The 17,741-nt window shown below is 35.5% G+C and overlaps 1 protein-coding gene across 1 annotated transcript in view; it reads right to left on the bottom strand.

The window, feature by feature from the left end:
* Window positions 1-17,741, bottom strand: part of LOC107705867 (plexin-A1-like) — a 117,023-nt gene that overhangs the window by 17,496 nt on the left and 81,786 nt on the right. The window contains exons 10-20 of the mRNA XM_016509373.1: window positions 14,604-14,700; window positions 13,326-13,516; window positions 11,954-12,105; window positions 11,025-11,145; window positions 10,783-10,919; window positions 8,212-8,379; window positions 6,879-6,972; window positions 5,882-6,115; window positions 3,453-3,596; window positions 3,258-3,322; window positions 1,425-1,580 (exon numbers count right to left, since the gene is read on the bottom strand). Coding sequence (XP_016364859.1) covers window positions 1,425-1,580; window positions 3,258-3,322; window positions 3,453-3,596; window positions 5,882-6,115; window positions 6,879-6,972; window positions 8,212-8,379; window positions 10,783-10,919; window positions 11,025-11,145; window positions 11,954-12,105; window positions 13,326-13,516; window positions 14,604-14,700 — 1,559 coding nt within the window. The remainder of the gene's footprint in view (window positions 1-1,424; window positions 1,581-3,257; window positions 3,323-3,452; window positions 3,597-5,881; window positions 6,116-6,878; window positions 6,973-8,211; window positions 8,380-10,782; window positions 10,920-11,024; window positions 11,146-11,953; window positions 12,106-13,325; window positions 13,517-14,603; window positions 14,701-17,741) is intronic.

The following is a 17,741-nucleotide window of genomic DNA, read 5'->3' as shown; positions in this document are numbered from 1 at the left end:
GGGTCTAAGGTAAGACACCAGTCCAGTCTGTGCTGGAACGCTACTGTCAATGAAACTATCGTGGGAGGGGCCTGTCTGTGGCATCTGAGATCGGCTCGATTTGAGAAAGGGGAAAGCATTTAACGAGATAAAAAAAACAACACTGGATGGATTTTTATCATTATAGGGTGGTTGTGTACACACACTGCCAACACACATTTCAGTTCAAACAACTTGTAAAAGTGCATGTAGCATCCTATGACCCCTTTAAGGACCAATTCTCACTATAAACTAGTTGCTTATTAGCCTGCATATTAGCTGTTTATTAGTAGTTATAAAGCACATATTAATGTCTTATTCTGCATGACCATATATTAGATCCCTAAATCCTACCCCATACCTAAACTTAACAACTAAGTTAATAGTGAATATGTGATCCCTATTCTAAAGTGTTTTTCTATTTGACTGAGTTGGAAGCAAGCCTTTTATTTTCAGCAGCGCCTGAGCAGAGACGCACAGGATTCTCCGTCTTCATTAGTTTAGACAGGACTGGTAAACTAACGGTATATGAAAAAGTACTTTACCGTTTGCTTGTCTATTATTAGTAACAGAAAGGCAAGCACTATAATAAGCTATATATTCAGCAAGTGCATTTGTATTATATATCATTGTCAGTTAAACAGTTTACTTCCTTTTTATTTGTTTTTAATAATTTCTTAACTTGTGAAAAATAGGATTTAATAAGATTACTTAATCAAGAAGTTGCTATATAAAGTATAATTCTGTTTATACTTTAATATAAACAGAACAAGTTAGGGTTATTTTTTTCATATCCATTCATTTACAAATTATTTACTTATAGTTTAGTAAATATTATGTGAAACAAATATCTATTTGCAGCATACGTAATTTGCTATAATTATATTAAATAGTGATATATCACATATATTGGCTTTATATCAACATTGGCCACCCCGTTTTCTAAGGTATTGGCATTGGCAGTCAAAAAATCATCACCCTCGCATCATGGTGGTGATATTTACACAGATAGAAAATGCAAAGATCCACTTTCATGATCTAAATATCTGTCAACATTTTGAGGTCAAATCCAGTGACTAGTTCTTTACTAGTAGTAGTCTACACTGTATCAGTCTGGGAACTTGTAAATGTAACTTTGTTTCCTGGTGGACGGATATAAACCTGTGTGCACTGACTCCTGGAAACTGCATAAAGTCAATCAGACTGAAGCTTTCTGATTTGTGATTTGGCTCCTCTTATAAATCTATGTGGAATATCAGAAATATCTGCTTTTGGTCCCAAACTTCTGATCCAGATTGCTACTGCTGCCACTCACCTAATCAATCTGGATGTTGTGGTTATTTATTGCCTCTTTTTATTCATCCTGGAGGACACCTCATCACTTATCAGTGACCTGTCACTCTCACCTCCTGCTATCCATCTCTTTTATCCTCTCTTCCCTGTCCTCATCCCTCGCTCCGTGTCTGGAGACAGACAAGGTCGTCACCTCAGGCCCGACAGAGACAGATAATGGGCGACTCGTCTCGCCCTCGTGACCGCGGCGGGAATGAGACGGGCGTTCACTGCGCGCGTGTGTATGATAAATGATGTGTGCATCATGAGGTCATCGCTAACAGGAGACCAGAGAAAACAAAGCCAATCAGAGAGAGAGAGAGAGAGAGAGAGAGAGAGAGAGACGCGACGAGCAAACGGAAGAGGGAGATAAAATTAAACCAGGAAAACCAATTGTGAACTATTGAAAAAGATTGAAGAGTGATGAGATGGAGAGAACAAACAAATTAACGAAAGAGAACAAAGGGACGGACAAAGAACCAACAAAAAAGAACAAAGAAAGTGTAAATGAATGCACGAAAGAAAGAAATAAAGAAAGGAGCAATAACATGAAAGAAAGCATGAGAATGGGATAAAGAGCAAAAAAAGAAGCAAAAGGAAGTGAAAGAAAGCACATAAGAAAGGATCAAAAGTGTGAAATAAAACATGAAAGAATGAAAATGTGAAAAGAGCGAAAGAAAGCAAAAAGGGAGCAGAAGAAAGTGTGAAAAAGCATAAAAAATTATTAAAGAGTACAAGTGTCAAAATCAAATTGCAAAAGAGAGTGAAAGAAAACGTAAGAATGCAAAAGAAAGAAAGTGCAAATGTGTGAAAGAACACAAAAGAAAGAAAGAAAAAAAGAAAGAAAGAAAAACAAAGCATGCAACAGAAAGTGCTAAAGAGCGTGGAAGAAGCACATGAAAAAAGCGCAAAAACGCACACGCACGCACGCACACACACACACACACACACACACACATCAAACAATGATTGACAGATGTCAAAACAGCCACTACATGGAAAACAGGAACTTACTCTTTCTAAAGTAATAATAGAGTCTGATTAAACAAGTCCACAAAGAACAGTTCATATAATTAAATAGCAATTCAGAAATCACTGTTCACTGTTAAAATCACTACTTCAACAGCAACAGCAGGGGTGTAGCTCCTCATTTAATACGCAAAACGGTCAGCCAATCATAACAGAGGTTATTTACATATAGAACACTAGCCTGTTTAATTGTTAATGTCAGAGGTGGTGGGAAACGTACATAACCAAACTATAAATGTTTTGGTCCAATAAACAGACTACAACTAGAAGTGGACTTCATGAGAAAATATCAAATGTATAAAATGAGCTCCTAAAACAGTTATGACTCCAATAACAATATATCCCACAAACCTGCATCTTCAGAAGGTCTTAAAGGGATAGTGTTGGAGCCAAAAAAAAAACACTATGGAAGTCAATGGGGACTAGCAACCGTTTGGTTCCCAAAATCCTTCAAAATATCTTCATTTTGTGTTCAGAAGAAGAAAAGCATTCATGCCGTTTTGAAACCGCTTGAGGGTTTGCACACTTGACCGGGTTTAAGGAGGCTAATGGGGTCAAATGGGCGAGTGTGAAGTTTAATATCGTGAGCTAAACAGCAGTCTCTCGCTGTCACACAGCTTCCATATGGGTCATGATGATATAGGTCGAGGACAAACATGTGTGTCTCTGTCGTTCTCCCTTCAGGCACAGCGTCTCACACAGAAAGAGAGCAGACGGCTTGGGAAAAACATGGGAGTGATGTTTTAATAACTCGCCCACAAAATATAATTTAATGTGCATGTGCAGCAAATAAAGCCAGCTATTTAAAGATGAAACCGACTACATGTAAATACAGATCTGCGTCTCAGATTCTTTGCAAACTCGGTGTCAATAAATACAACACAAAACCCCCGAGAGCCACGACAGAAACTCCCAGCTGTAATCTGATGCTGAGAAACATGGGCTGAAACGCAGAACAATACACACGGATGAAAGAAAGAGGCATAGGATGAGACGGCGTGATAGTCGTGGGAAAGAGATCAGAGCGCTTTAAGACAGAAGAAGAGAAGGGAATCATTGCATGACACACTTACAGTGACTTTATGTTGTCCGGAGAGGTCTGGAGATTCACACATCAGCTGAGCCTCGGACACGGTTAACACACACGGCTCGTCACCGATCAGAACAGTGTAGTTTAACCTGGAGTTACCAGCAGCCGAAGGAATCAGATTCTTGCCCTGAAACACAAACACACACACAAATGTGTTGATTTTCATCAAATTATCATATATAGGACATCATCCTAAAATACTCTGTCAGTGTTTCCTGCTAAACACATGTACAAAAACAACCAGTAGTTGTACTTTTATGACTTGGAGTCAGTTCTTTTTAAATTAATTAGCCTCAAACTCATGGTTTTGAATCGGTTTAAAAACTCAAGTCTTTAAATCAGTCTGCGCAACTGCAGTTTCTGTGCACTATTTTAGTTTATGTAAAACTTTAAAATATTGTTAGTAGAAATATTTTGTGCACAGTATTTGTTCCTTAAATTGTTAAAGAGCCAGTGTTGTTAACTAAAGCTAAAAGTAAAACATTCAACATTATTTTTGTTAACTGAAATAAAATATAAACATTAGATGAAAAACTTAAATGAAAATTATAATATTTCCTTGGGAAATATATAAAATAAAATAAGTTTAAGTATTAACATGACTGAAACGGAACTAAAAATAAAGCAATTTTTCAACAAAAAAAAAGACAAGCACATATAAGATTAGTAAAACTTAAACTGATGAAAATGTAATTAAATATTAAATTAAAACTTAAATAAATGAAAATATTAAAATACAAGCTAATTAATAGATACTATAAAAGTATATAAATAACACTGCCATGAACTAGAATGTTAAACTCCTATACATATTCTCCAGTCTGAGCGTACAATGCGTTTGCTCTACCAGATTTCCAGCACACTCTCTCTCTCTCTCCGCCCAAGGGGCTTATGGGAAGGCAAAACCCGGAGGCAGAACCATGCATAAATATTTGCATGCTTCATTTAGAGACTTCAGTGTGTTACTGAAGAGCTCCATTTAACATGTAGACTCATCTCATACTGCGCATTACCCAGAAGAGTTTGCACGGGATAATGAATTGCAGATAATCCGATGCATGTAATTTTTCTTATTATTTAACGCTGTGCATTTTAATGAACTAGATTTATATATTTCCTGAAGTAAATGACAGGGTTTGTGAGTGGTTGCCAGGGTGTTGCTATGCAGTTTATACTTCAGTTTCTTACAGGCTCAAGTCTATAGAATTCACTCTTAAGTTTCCACGATATTCTGATCCCAAGAAATGGCTCAGGACCCTCCTTCAAGTCTCATTTTTGCCAGCCTCCATGTGAAAATGTGTTTGCTTAGAAAAGTAATAACACTTCATGATTTGAACTATCTTTCGTTTCTGTAGCACAAAGGATTTTGGATAAATTACGTGTTAAAATGTAATGCTTTGAGACGTCTTCTATACTTTTGTTGGAATTTTCAGTGTGAACGCACTACTCGCACTATTTATACAAAATGTCCTAGAATAGTACACAAACTGTGATGCACATATAGTAATAGTGTACTAATCGGTGTTATTTTTGTATAATGTAAGATTATATCTTTTATTATCTTGAATCAGTTTTTATTTTTGCATTTTCCATTTCTATTTTAATTTTAGCTTACATTGTAGCAATTTTGATGTTTTTTTGTCATTTTTGGTAACACTTTACTTAAAGCCTTTATGTATAATGCATAATAAAAGTAGTTTTAATGCATTAATTATGCCTTGTGATACACCTTATAATGCATTGTACAATCTCATGAATAACTGTAACCACTGTTAATACATTATAACACTTATCAATTCATTGTTACACTATGCATTTCAAATTCAGTTATAATTATTTACGACAAGATCAAATGTATTACAATGCACATTATGAATAATTATAATGCATTACACCCTTTAATAACCCTTAATAATGCATTATACATAAAGGCTTTAAGTAAAGTGTTACCAATATTTTTAATTACGATTTAGCTTCATTTTAATTTCAGTTTTAGTAATTTTTGTACTTAATTTTATTTTATCCCCCTACTTTGCCACATCATTTACGTTTTTCTCTTACTATTTATATTTAATTTTTTTAAGTTAAACTAAATGAAAATGATGAAATTGAATATATCAAACAAAACTTTGTTTTATTTTACTTAAGTTCACAATTATTTTTATTTCATGTAACATAGTTTTAGTTATTTTTTAATGGTTTTAGCTAACTATAATAACTGTGGTACTATTAATATGTGAGAAATATCACTCCAGTGCTGCTATTCTCAAGCTCTGTAAAAACTGTGTTCAAATGCAATAACAGACATGCAGGTGGCCTTATAGTTGCAGTGTTGCTCTAAGGGGATTATTATGCTAAAAAATAAAGAAATACAGTACAATGGCTCCAACACGTGTAATGAGATCTCCTCACCTTCAGGATGAGAGTAGATCCCGGTTTGAGCTCCAGCATGGACGGAGCGAAGGGTTCAAACACAGGGTCGGGATAGAAACTGAAGGTCTCGTTCACCACCAGCAGCGTCTGAACGTTATCCATGATGAACCCGATCTCATCCGGCCCGCTGCCCGCCTCTGAGAAACCCCTCTCGGACCCCGCCACGGATGGCACCAGACACACCATCACGGTGTTATTGAGCACAGTGCAGTTCTGTGAGAGACAGCAAACATCACGCATTACTGACGACACTAACACTGCTTCAGAGAAGCAGAGAGGAGGAAAACAGCAGCGAGAGCCAGGTCAAGGAGAAGAAAAGGTCGCGTTGGCCCTGGGGGACTTTCTCAGGGCTTTATAGAGCCATTTTATGTTCTATATCCCGTCAGCCGTTGACATTTTAAAGGTTAAACTGGGAAAAGGCGATTCAATGTCACACATGCACAAAGAAAAACATGTGCAAGTATACTCGTTTGTCTGTTCCTGCTGCTTTAGAGCTCAGAGTGAACACAAACACACCATAAAACTAGTCTAGACTAAAGCGTTCCAAAGTTTGGAGTCGGTAAGATTTGTTAATGTTTTTGAAAGTCTCTTCTGCTCACCAAGGCTGCATTTATTTGATCAAAAACACAGAAAAATCAGTAATATTGTGAAATATTTTTACAGTTTAAAATAAGTGTTTTCTATGTGAATATCTGCTAAAGTGTAATTTATTTCTGTGATCAAAGTTGTATTTTCAGCATCATTACTCCAGTCTTCAGTGTCACATGATCTTCAGAAATCATTCTAATATGCTGATTTGCTGCTCAAGAAACATTTCTGATTATTATCAATGTTGAAGCTGCTTAATATTTTTGTAGAAATACTGAAAATCATCTCTTTTGGGGGTAAACTATTGCTAAACTCTCGGGTATGACTGTAGAGAAAGGAAAGGAAGGAATAATGTGATGATAACTCGGTCTGTATGTTAGAGACTTACGTTGACTGAAGTGACGCTGCCGTATTTGGCTCTCATCTTCGGCTCTCTGACGGTGGCCAGGTTGCTGCCGATCGCTGTTAACGGGGTTCCTCCACTAACAGAGAGAAAGACAATAGTGTAAACCTCAAGAGAACATGGATTTTCTCTCTCATCCATCAGCTCACACAACATTTTGATTTCCTTCTGAAGCTGCTTTAACCACTTTGGCTGAATCACAATTTGAGCACTTTTACTGCACTAAAAGTACGTACTAAACTGTTAAAGGTAAAGAATATCATTTTAAACATGCAGTACAATACCATTCAAATGTTTGAGGTTAGTACTTTTTTTTTAAAGAAATTAATGCTTTCAATTCAGTAAGGATGCATTAAATTGATCAAAAGTGACAGTAAAGACGTTTATAATGTTACAAAAGACTTCTATTTCTAATAAATGCTGTTCTTTTGAACTTTCTATTCATCTGTGAATCATGAAAAATAAAATGCATCACAATTTCCACAAAAATATTGTGCAACTGCTTTCAACATTGATAATAATCAGAAATGTTTCTTGAGCAGCAAATCAGCATATTAGAATGATTTCTGAAGATCATGTGACACTGAAGACTGGAGTAATGATGCTGAAAATACAGCTTTGATCACAGAAATAAATTACAGTTTAACAGACATTCACATAGAAAAGAGTTATTTTAAATAGTAATAATATTTCACTATTTTACTGTTTTTACTGTAATTTTGATCAAATAAATGCAGCCTCAGTGAGCAAAAGAAACAAAAGATTTTTAAAAAATCTTACTGACCCCAAACTTTTTATTTTTGGTAGTGAATAATACCATAGAGCTCTAAAAATACAATTAAAATGCATATGCATAAATGTGTTTACATTTGCAATGACAATGCCAATGCATAGCCATGTTAGGATGCTGTAAACAATCTCACATTTATTTAAAATGTAATAAAAGAAACACATTAGACATGTGAAGATGAAAGAGCTTGTGTTATTTGTGCATGTGAATGGTGCTTTTGGGTGTTGTAAACTAATTTCTATGATTTCCAGCATAAAAGCAAACCGCTGGAGTATTAACCTGCTTAACCTGTCTCTCTTCATCTCTCTCCCTGTGGACGTGAAATGCTTCTTCACAGCTCTAGACGTCAGTGTGCCGTCAGATTCATGTGTCTGCAGGCTGTGATGTTACTCAAACCTCCAGAGACGGAGCTGCAAACGCTCACCTGCGAGCCGCACTAGTGGGCTTTATTTTCACAGAGAAACACTCTCATATAACCCTCTGAATCAAACCTGAGCGAGCAGGTCGCTGTGTGTTAATGAGTCTGACCTGGCGATGCTCCAGTCCGGCTCTATCTTCAGGATGCTGGGGTCGTCTGTGTAGTTGAACTTGACCTCCGGGTTTCTGAGCTCGGCTGCGTTTATGTCCACCATCACTGGGGTCCCTCCTGAACCCAAACCCGCAGGAGTCACACACACGATCTCACGGGCGCTTCGCCTGAACACACACACACACACACACACACACACATAACCACAAAACCTCAAATCATGGAAAGCCAGAATCACTTGCTCTTCAAGAATAAGAGTTTGATGTACTATGTAACGTCAAAATTAGTAACGTAAATTTTTTGTGAGCATTTAATAATAAAAAAAATGCTTACTAAATTAAATTATTTATAAGTATTTTACACACATACTGTATATGGGTATTTTATCAGTCTTTATGATAAACCCATCATAGAGAAGGAAAATTCTACTAACTGAGAGTAATTAATACTGCGCTAAATTATTTAAATTCAAAAACTGATTTTATTATTTTATTTTGTAATTAATTTAATTTAATAGTTTTTAAAATATTATCTATAAATATTTTATGCAAATATATGGTCATTTTATCAGCTATTGACAAACCCATCAGAGAGAAGGAATTTTTTTTTTATTTACATTTTTTAGTTATTCCCAACTAACTAACAAATGTAATGTATTAAATACTGTGCTAATTTATTTAATTAAAAAAAGTGATTTTATTTTCATTCATTTATTTATACTTTTATTTTATTCACATATATGGACATTTTATTGGTCATCAGAATTGAACAACCCATCAGAGAGAGAGGAAAATGATTGACAGCTAAATTTCAGCTGTGAGTAATATAGTAAATATTGTGATAATTTATTTCATTTCAAAATATGTTGCGATTTTATTTATTACTTTTATATTTTATTTTATTTATCTGCCATTGTCAAACCAACCAGAGAGAAGGACAATTTAGTTATTTCAAACTAAATTACAACTTTGAGTAATGTAGTAAATGTTGTGCTAACTAAACTAATTTATTTGTGCAACATTTATGTGTTTTTTTGTTATTATTATATTTTATTTGTATTTTTTACCATTGAAAAACTCATCAGAGACGGGAAAATGGTGATTAACAACTAAATTACAGCCATTTTTTGCGCAAGAAACCCTGACTAACATTATAAGAAGACTTCATAAAAAAAATAATAAAATGAAACTAATGTGTAAAATTTGACTCGTTTATATGTATTTTAGATTTCAGAATAAGAACAATAACCAGAACTCATTGACCTGAACGCTGTCTGACGGGAAGAATGAAGTCAATCATGTGTGCAGAGTGTGTGACGACACGGTTGCATCAGGTTTGGAGGTTCAAAGATCACTCAGAGTGACGGCTCTGAACACGACAGACTTTAATCTGATCAAACCAACACATGCACGACAGACAGCTCGTTTAGTCATGTGACAGATAAGAGCAAGATGAGCTTCAGTCTGAAGGTTCGTTCCCATGTTTGATCGCGCGCGCAACCTTGTTCACAACATGCAGTGGTGAAACCTGCTGAGTTCTGGACATATTTTGACAGCACTGTCGTCACATTAGTGTAGACACACACACACACATCAATCATTTCTGTTTGCTTTCAGACCCGATGACTAAAAGAAATCAGTCCCTCTGAACACCTGATGACAACACTGTTATATGCATATATATATATATATATATATAAGCAAAATATGATTTTTTTTTTTTTTTTTTCCTCCCGTAGGCAGGTTCAGACAGACACACACCCAACAATTATATATATCATTGATAAATCATGGCAGGATTATATTATATATTAAATAGAAATTATATTAAAAAATATATTTTTAAAATTATTATAATACATGAGACCACCATTGAGAACAATGGTAAAATCAAAGTCCAAAGTAAATTTTAAAATTGTTTTCATTTCTTTGTGCAACGTTTTAATTCCTGAATTTGGGATTAAATATGGTATTTAAATGGCATTCCAATAAATTCAAATCACAAACATGGCATTGTTGTGGTGCTTTTCAGTGTTATTTTAGCATTGTTTATATATTATTATATACTATTTATTAATATTTTGAATTTGTTTTTGTTTTATATTTTCAGTTTTCATTTTAATGTTTGTTCAAGATTTATTAATTATGTTATGCGCTTTTGTTGTTTTTATAAAAAAAAAAAATTATATTCCTATTTAGCTTTAAATGTAATTTTATTTCAAGATTTAACTTTTAGTAATCAAGTCATTTAACTTATTTGATTTCAATAATGTGTCAAGGCAACATTTCTAAATTTTGTTTAATTTTTTAAGTTTAAGTTTTTCTCCCAATACTTTTATTTTATTTAATTTCAGCTTCATTTCAATTACCGAAAATGATTTTTAATAGCTTTCGATTTAATACACAATAAGAGCACTGAGGGCTGCATCTAGAAGTGCAAAACCCTGCAGGTTAAAGCTTCCATCTGCCTTAATTAGTTTTGAACATGCTACAGTGTTGACTGATTGAATTAACAGCACATATCAGTATCTTATGTCTGAATGCTCAGATGAGGTGAACAGATCAGCGCACCTCTCGAAGCGGCAGGTGTTGAGTCCGATCTTGATGGAGACGGCGCTGCCCGAGTTCAGATGGCTGCCTTGAATACTGATCCTCGTTCCTCCGGAAATGGGCCCGTATGACGGCAGCACGCGTGTGAAGTACGGCGACTGGACACGGACACACACACACACACACACACACACACACACAGTTTATAATGACATTACACAGAGATTTCGTCACAGATCACACTGTTTGACAGTGAAACTCACCACAAACGTGAAGGCTTTGGGAGACACGGCCCTGTACTCCGGCAGACAGTCTCGCACACACACCTCCACCTGAGCTTCCTGAACACGGTAACCTGTGGCGTCGGCCAATCGACACACGATCCTGCACAGAGAGACAGAGAGAGACGTGAGGGTCTCAGAGGCGTCTGGACTCGAATGACATCCATTTCAACAGTGATTGAGCGGCTGAATGTGAGACGAGGAGTGTCTGTGCCCAGCGTTTCTAGGTTCACGCAGATGGGAACAGAGTTTTCTGTGTTTGCAATGAAAAAAGCACAGCTGTTTGTTTATTTCCTAGAAGTGTGAAGACCTGCCACGATTTATTAATAAACTGTAAAGACAAAGGTTTCTGAGGAACTACATTGTTTGGTGGAAGAATACGTTTTTTATTAATATCATTACACTTTATTTGCTCTGCTTTATTTTGTGAAACCTTACGATGTATATGGAATAACCGTTTTATAAAAGCAATAAGCCCCGTGTAGCCGTGGTTTACAGTGAATTTATAACAGCTTCGTGTCGTGCCTAACAACGCCCCTTAGCTGTTATAAATTCACTGTAAACCACGGCTTCTTGGGGCTTATTGCTTTAAAGCATATGTGTCTAAATAAATATATATTTGACAGTCCAGGGCTGTTCAACCTAGGGTCCGAGGAAATGTTCATAGAAAAAGTGTAAAAAAATAAATAATAAAATTTAAGGTAATAAATAATTTTTTTAATTAAAATAATTTAAATTAGACTAAAACAAACAACAAATATATAAATAAATTTAATTAAATAAATACATTTAACAAATAAATAAATTTTAGATTTAAATAAATAAATAAAAAATATAGAGAAATTTAATTAAAATAAGTAAAAAATTCATGCCAATAAAGTCCTTCAGATGTAACTGTTTGAGACACTCACTGTTCAGCGCTGATGTATTCCTCCTCGATGGGCTGACAGGCCACTTTCCCGATCCGCACTCCGTTCTGGATGTCTTTGAACTGAAGGCCCAGATTCTCTCCGCTGATGGTCAGTCTGGTTCCTCCCTGCCGCGGGCCGGTCTCAGGAAACAACTGCACCACGACAGATACGCAAATTACACTTTTTTGCATGAACTACACCTTGAAAACAATTCACAGAGACATAGACATGAAGCATATCATCAGAACCGAGTGCATCGGCGGCCATCGAGACCTTCAGCCAAACCCAAGCGCAGAAGCAAACACAAACGGGTAATTGGTTTCAGAGGGACTGCTTTAATTTAACATTCACACATTTTTACAGATAGACGGATGAAAATACGAAAGCGCAGCTTGAGAGAGAGTAAAGCAGAGGAACAGAGAGAGAATAGGTGAACATCTTCTGAACAGATGGCTCTCGGAGCGCCTATGGTGTGCTAATAATCCATCTGATAAATTCATTCTTCTCCAAATTAAATTAACACCTAATCTAATGAGTAAAAGACGACAGTGGCGCCGCACAGAGAGAGCGCGAGCATGAGAAATCAAACGAGGAGAACAAAAGGAGTTTAATTAACACGAGGGGGTGTAAATTTAGTAAGATGTTGTTTTAAAAGTTAATATTCCGTCGACAGGAGAACTTGGAACTCGATGTAACGCCGCAGAAAATCTGCTTCCAGAGCAACAGAGAGCGAGGAACAAAGAACTGAAGGAAGAAAACTTATCAGTGCCTGGAACATTGTCTGTCAAAACCTGTCATGATATCAAGGGCTTGTAATGTGAAAATGACTAAATAATAATAATTTAGTAGTATTTAATTTTTTTTTTAATGAAACATTTTAATAAACATTACTAGTGCAATAAAAAAAATTATTTAATTTTTTAAAATTGAAATAAAATACAATTTGAATAGTACTACTAATACATATGTACTACTACTACTATTATTATTATTATTATTCAAAAAAATACAAATATTTACATTTCCAAAATAAAAAACAGTATTGCAATACTATTGTTGTACTGTAAATTAAAAACGAGTGTAATCAATAATAATAATAATAATAATAATTAGCTTTTATTTTGGTGGAAACCACAGGGAGACCTTAAAACTTCCGTTTTGTTGACAATAGATTTATACACAGGTCTCTGTACAAGTTTGAAATCAAAGACTTTTAATTTTGATTGATTGTTTATAATTTAGCGTGAAGCCAGCGACCACGGCTATATTCATAGAGACAAGGAAAAATAGAAACAGTAAACATCAAATAGAAAAACTTTTATAAAAGGGTTTTAAAGAGTTCATCTTTGAGCCCTGGTTTGCAGTAGCTCACCCTGGTGATGCGCGGGTGCGTGCAGCGGCTGTTTCCGGCGCTCGCGTGCATCCAGGTGTGTTCCTGCGGAGCGCATTCCTGCCGCAGAGAGCACTTCCTGTCCTGAACACACCAGCCGCACTCGAAGCTGGGGTCGGTCTTCAGACACAAACCACAGCTCTCCCGCAACGCATAACACTTATACAGGTGCGCTGCAGAGAGGAAGAGAGCTTCGCTTACGATTCATGGACAAGAGGAAACTCTGCTGATTATCTAAATCTCATGCTGCATCCCATTCAACAGGATGTTGGACTTTCCAGGAAACTCAGGTTTTCAACGCCACAGTCAAGGGTTTCCAAACTGATTCCAGGGAAATATTCACAGTGAAAATAAATAAATAAATTCCAATGATAATAAATAATAGTATAAAAAACTAAGATTAATGTAAATGTAGATAAATATATACAAAGACACATTTTTAGAAATAAATAAATAAATAAAATAATAATAGATTAAAACAAACAAACAAATAAATGTTAGCTTTAAGGAAATTAATAGATAAATTAAAATTAGATAAAAAATATAAGTAAATTAATAAATTAATAAATAAACAAGAATAAAAAAATAAATATTAGATTAAAATAAACAACAATAACTAAATTATTAAAATAACTAAATAAACAGATTCAAATGAATAAGCATTTAACAGTACAGTCCTATAATGAATAAATCAAATGTAATATTAAATTAATAGAACCTAAATATTTTTCTAATAAACATTTTTAAGTATAATTTGGGTCTTTATACAGGAAACAATATTGTTGGCTTTTAAATTTAAGATTTAGGGGTGCTTTGCACAAAGATGATCATATTTGGGTGTCTGTGGCATATAAAAGAAGAAACGTATCTATCGTATCTATCAATTAAAGTGCCAAGCTAATGGTAACACTGCCATTTTGTTTCTCTCCACGCTTTATTCTAAGACAAAGTTGGTAAGAAGAGATATGAAGAATTATCCCACATCTGACTGTGAAGGGATGACAGCATGAGTTCAAAATGATGCCAGCATTATGAATCATGAGCAACAACACGCCTGCAGAGCTGAAGGACAGGAATCATTTATTACAACACTGCATCTGCTTTTCCTGCTTACAAACTGTAGAGAATGTGAAGCGTGCTTGTTTATACACGCAAACGATGCTTTAAAACATTTACAGATGCTGCATCTCTCTGCTGCAGCATCCTGTGGCGGTTGCTAGGCTACCAGCTACAGTGTGCCGCAGTGGTCGCCATGGTTACCTTGGATGTTGTGAGGGTTGTCAATGATGAAGTTTCCGTTCCACACCACAGACAGATCAACGGGAAGATCGCTGATGTCACTTCCTTCATAGTTATACTGCAACACAACAACAAACGACATTTAACTCAATCCGAAATTAACTAAATAACTAAAGATTCGAGTGGTGTTTGCCTGTGCAAGACTCAATAACATGGTGCTTAGGTGATGCCAGACGGTTACTTTAACATGTAAAGCATCTCCTCAGGTGACCGTGAGGCCGTTCTTGACCGCTACTCTGTTATTTTACTGGTTTATTAATATGATATTATTTATTTAAGAGCTGGGACGATGCACGTACACTGCACACAGTGAAGGACGCTCACTAACTAGTTCCTTCTGAACTCACCAGCAGAAGTCAACCTCCCGCGTCCTTTCATTCGCCCTTAACTCTCATTAAAGTTTCAGTGAGTCTGTTCTCCAGCGGACGTCTTCCCAAGACAAACATCTGCTCTCATTTAACATAATTGCTATTTTCTCATAACACTACAGGTCCAGAGAGGAGGTGCAGGTGTGTGTGGGTGTGTTTTTATGGATAAAGAGAAATCAGTGCTTTTGAAAATACAATGAAACACCATTCGTTACTCATTTTATTTCCGTAATTATGTCAAAGTAAATATGATACAACAACAAGAATCAATATTTGCATTATTTGCATTAACACATTTAATGCTGGGTATTAACTGTATAAATTACATGTAATCTGGATTACATAATCAGATTCCAAAAATTAAGTACTTGTAATAAGATTACATTACATTTATCATTTTACAGTTACTTTGATTACATGATTATTCAGACAATAGCAATAAATGATTCATAATTTATTGATTTCCCCTAATTTCAACATTGCTTCAACTACTAATGAACACTTACCACTTAACTTGAACAGTTAACACTCAGTGGGTTAGTTAACCATGTACTACTATATGCACAAATTCACATTAAATCTTATTTACATATAACGCAGGGCTGTGCAATTAATTTTTTATTTTTTGCCAGCTGAACCTCTTTCACTAATATATCTACTTGAAGTGCCCCTGAGATTTTAAGGTAGCACGTTAATAATTAAGTAACTCATTTGCATATTCACAGTTCTGAACTATTCTAAATGCTGATAAACGATTTAGGTCAAAAGTAATCTAAAAGTAGTCTGATTATATTACCGAGAGAGAGAGAGAGTGTGTGTGTGTGTGTGAGAGAGAGTGTGAGAGAGTGTGTGAGATGGAGTCAGCAGGACTCACATGAGAAAACACACAGAACACACGTCTGAACCCGTGAGAGAGCGACAGCATGAATCACTGAATAGAGATTAATGAAGGAGCACTACAGCGCTTCACCGCGGTACCTCCCTCTGAGAGAAGAGAGCAGCGCGTTTAAGACAGACACACAACACACTGGAATAAATAAATGAAATGCTTCAGAAAGAGAGAGAGAGATTCTGTAGCAGGCACGCTCAGATAATTGCTTATTTTGAGAGCAGACCTGCATTGAGTTGTTAGAAAGCAAAGCTCTCAGAAACATACACACACACACCACAGAGATTTCAAAGAGCACTAGAACAGAACATACTCTGAGGAAAAAAACTATGTGAGGCTGAGGTGCTGTGGATGGGTGCCAGGGCATTGCTATGCAGTTTGGTAGGCTGTTCTCAGTGGTTTTGACATGTTGCTAAGTGGTTGCTAGGGCATTCTGGATATACTTACTGTCTCACCCACCCTCTGTGATATTCTGGTCTGTAAATATGCCACAAATCACTAACCCACATATAAGCGATGATAACAGTGATGCTGTCCATAGGATAAAACACACTCATCTGTCATTCATTATTTGCATTTGCACTCATGAGCCACGGATAATTAATTAGATACTAACGATTTGGTCTCTCATTAGCTAGGAAATGAAAAATGATTTATGGTCTGAACATGAGCGCTGCTCTGTCTTACATGTATGTTATGGTAATTCATTCACCCTGCAGGCTGCAGCCGTGCGATCGATTTATTTGGCGAGAGACTGACGCTTTTGAGCAGCCGGTTAACCTCTCACCGGCGTGGGAAGGCGAGCGCTCGTCTAATTAAATAAACGAGAGATGACGCGGCAAGGCTGAAGAGGACAATGTGTTTGAGTGTGTGTAAGCAGCTGCATCAAATGATAATCACTGGAAAGAGTTTGATTTAATTTACTAATATACGTGTTCTATATAAAGAGAGCACAGCCACCCACTGCAGAACACATGCTTCCTATTTCCGCATCTCACCAAGATTATTATCATTAACCAAAACCATTACAAAGATGAAAACCAGCAGTGAAAAATAAATTGGGAGGCTGCTAAACAATAAATGCATGCATCAATAAATGCATAAACAAGTGAATAAAAGTAAACATGCATAAATAAATAAATGAATAAGTGAATAAAAACAAGCATGCAAAAATAAATACATAAGTGCATAAATGCAAGCATGCAAAAACATAAATGCAAGCATGCATGAATAAACAAATAAATGCATAAATGTGAATAAAAACAAGCATGCTTAAACAAAGGCATAAATAAGTGCATACATGCATAAACAAATAAATGAATAAATAAGTGAATAAAAACAAGCATGCAAAAATTAATACATAAGTGCATAAATGCAAGCATGCAAAAACATAAATGCATAAATGCACGAACAAATAAATGCATAAATAAGTGAATAAAAACAAGCATGCTTAAACAAATAAAGGCATAAATAAGTGCATCATAAGTAAACAAATAAATGTATGTATTACAGACAAAAATCAATGTATATAATTAAACAAGATGTATCTGATATATACTACATCCTGTGCTGTAAAACTAAAACTTATAATGAAGTTTATAATGAAGTTTATGAACCATTTAAATTAAATAAAATGAGATTGAACTTAAAAAGCAAACTCCAAAAAAGAAATAAAAATACAAAGTAGTGAACCTTTCAAAGCTATAATAAGCCAAGTCATAGTTTCTTTCTTTTGTCTTGTTGATCTGATCTCCACACAATCACAGCAGTAATCATATGTTTGGCGGTTGGAGTCTCATGTGGGACGCTGAAGGATGTTGATTTAGTGATTCAGCTGATGGT

Source organism: Sinocyclocheilus rhinocerous, unplaced genomic scaffold, assembly GCF_001515625.1.
Source record: "Sinocyclocheilus rhinocerous isolate Xijiao unplaced genomic scaffold, SAMN03320098_v1.1 scaffold1615, whole genome shotgun sequence".
In the NCBI taxonomy this organism is placed as follows: domain Eukaryota; kingdom Metazoa; phylum Chordata; class Actinopteri; order Cypriniformes; family Cyprinidae; genus Sinocyclocheilus; species Sinocyclocheilus rhinocerous.
Note: the sequence above shows the minus strand (reverse complement) of the source record. Positions and strands in the feature narration are given on the sequence as shown.